Source organism: Arachis ipaensis, chromosome B06 (genome assembly GCF_000816755.2).
Source record: "Arachis ipaensis cultivar K30076 chromosome B06, Araip1.1, whole genome shotgun sequence".
Taxonomy (NCBI): Eukaryota; Viridiplantae; Streptophyta; class Magnoliopsida; order Fabales; family Fabaceae; genus Arachis; species Arachis ipaensis.
In genome coordinates, this window is record NC_029790.2 from 125,250,267 (window position 1) to 125,252,050 (window position 1,784).

Sequence of the window (1,784 nt, forward strand, 5' to 3'; positions counted from 1 at the left end):
CCACATCTGAATTTATATAAATCACTCTTTTTGTCTAAACACCAAGTTTTAAAACGAGAAGAGAAAATACAATTAGGTTATGTGAGCAATTTACTTATGTTAAAATTATCTAATGTTACTTGTTAGTCATAGCAATATTATTAAAAGGTTTTTTAAAAAATTATATAATAACTCTATCTATCTATTTCATAATCTTTTTCCAAAGCAAAAAGATATACCTCTTGAGGGAAAGAAAAAAGAATCTTGAATAATATGAAAAGATAGAATTATATTAAACTCACAGAGAAAATAAATTTCAATTAGTATAATTAATCTTTCTTAAATTTACATTATTATATAAATATTCTTTTTGAAAAGTTAGTATTATCTAGATATTATAAATAAATACTAAACAAATAAAATAGACTTTTAAAAACTAATATTTTGAATTCTTAAATTATATTTATATCCAAGATTTAATTTCATAGGTATTAAATAAAAAAATAAAAATAAAAACTCAAATATAATTAATTTAATATAAAATTAATAAATAAAAATTATTAAATAAATTAATAAATTTAACTAAATTATTATTTAACAACTCTTAACTATTAACTCTACTAAAATTAAGTGCCATTGAATTTTTACCAAAATTAAATTAAAGTAAAAATTGTATTCCTAATATATCGAGTGGGATCCACTTAGATGCCAACATCAATTTTGGGTACACATAGTTTTTTTTATTTTATTTTGTTTTCACCGACTCAAATGCCCACTGCTCGTATTTCTCAATATAAATTCTCCTTCAATTCTCACTCTTAAATCTCTCTCTATCTCTATCTCATACCTCACTCCTCATTCTCTTCTTCCTCCTCTCTCTAAAAAGAATGGTGGATCTTCAAACCGTTTGCTGCATGTGCGGTGATGTTGGTTTCCCTGACAAACTTTTCCGTTGCAACAAATGTCGAAACCGCTTCCAGCACTCGTAAGCCTCTTTCATTCTTATTCTTTTTCCCAATCATTCTCACACATAAATATACATCTACATACGTATATATATACGCCATGTTCGTATGTGTTTGTTGTTTTCTTTATTGGAGATCTCGAAAGTATAACAACTCTCACGGCACCAATTTTTTTATATCAAAATTCGAACTCCATACACTACCTCTATCTTCTGTATGTCATCGTAACCGATGATGATTAATTATGATCATGTGCAAACCAACTGTTCGTCGAATGGTTTTAAGTAAATAATGAAGTTCGAATTCTGTTTTGTATATGCAACTACTTGATTAGTCAGATTGAGATCACGTGTGGAGAAAAAATTATGATCATCATGTGCGGATTTTTATGCTAAATTTTCTTGTTGATCGTATAAGACTACATGTGGAAGAACTTGTGTTGAATCAAAGCTTTAAGTTAAATAATTATTGTTAATGTTGATTGTCAGGTATTGTAGCAATTACTATGGGGAATTACCGGAGATACAAGTGTGTGATTGGTGCCAAAGCGAGGAAAAGAGCAGCACAAGGCATCTTATTGGATCCTCCACTTCCAAGAAATCCGTTACGACCCCCGGAAACGATCAGGAAAAAAAAAAAGAGAGAAAACGTAACGAATTAATATCATAGGTGAGTTTTATTCTTAATTTTATTATGTTTTAAAATATGTGTTTATTATTATTATTGTAGAGTGTGTATGTTAGCTTTGCAAAGAGTGTGTTCGTTCCTTTTTTGAGTGTTGTTCTACTTCATTCTCTTGCGTTGAGTGGCTTTTCATCAAGTTGTGAATAAAACTACTAT

The 1,784-nt window shown here is 28.4% G+C and overlaps 1 protein-coding gene across 1 annotated transcript; it reads left to right on the forward strand.

Annotated features, from left to right (window-relative positions):
* Positions 775-1,569, forward strand: LOC107648486 (the record flags this gene model as incomplete). The annotated part of the gene is given in 2 exon segments (XM_016352333.2): positions 775-964; positions 1,433-1,569. Coding segments are annotated over 2 exon segments (235 nt in total), but the record flags the coding sequence as incomplete, so codon positions are not given.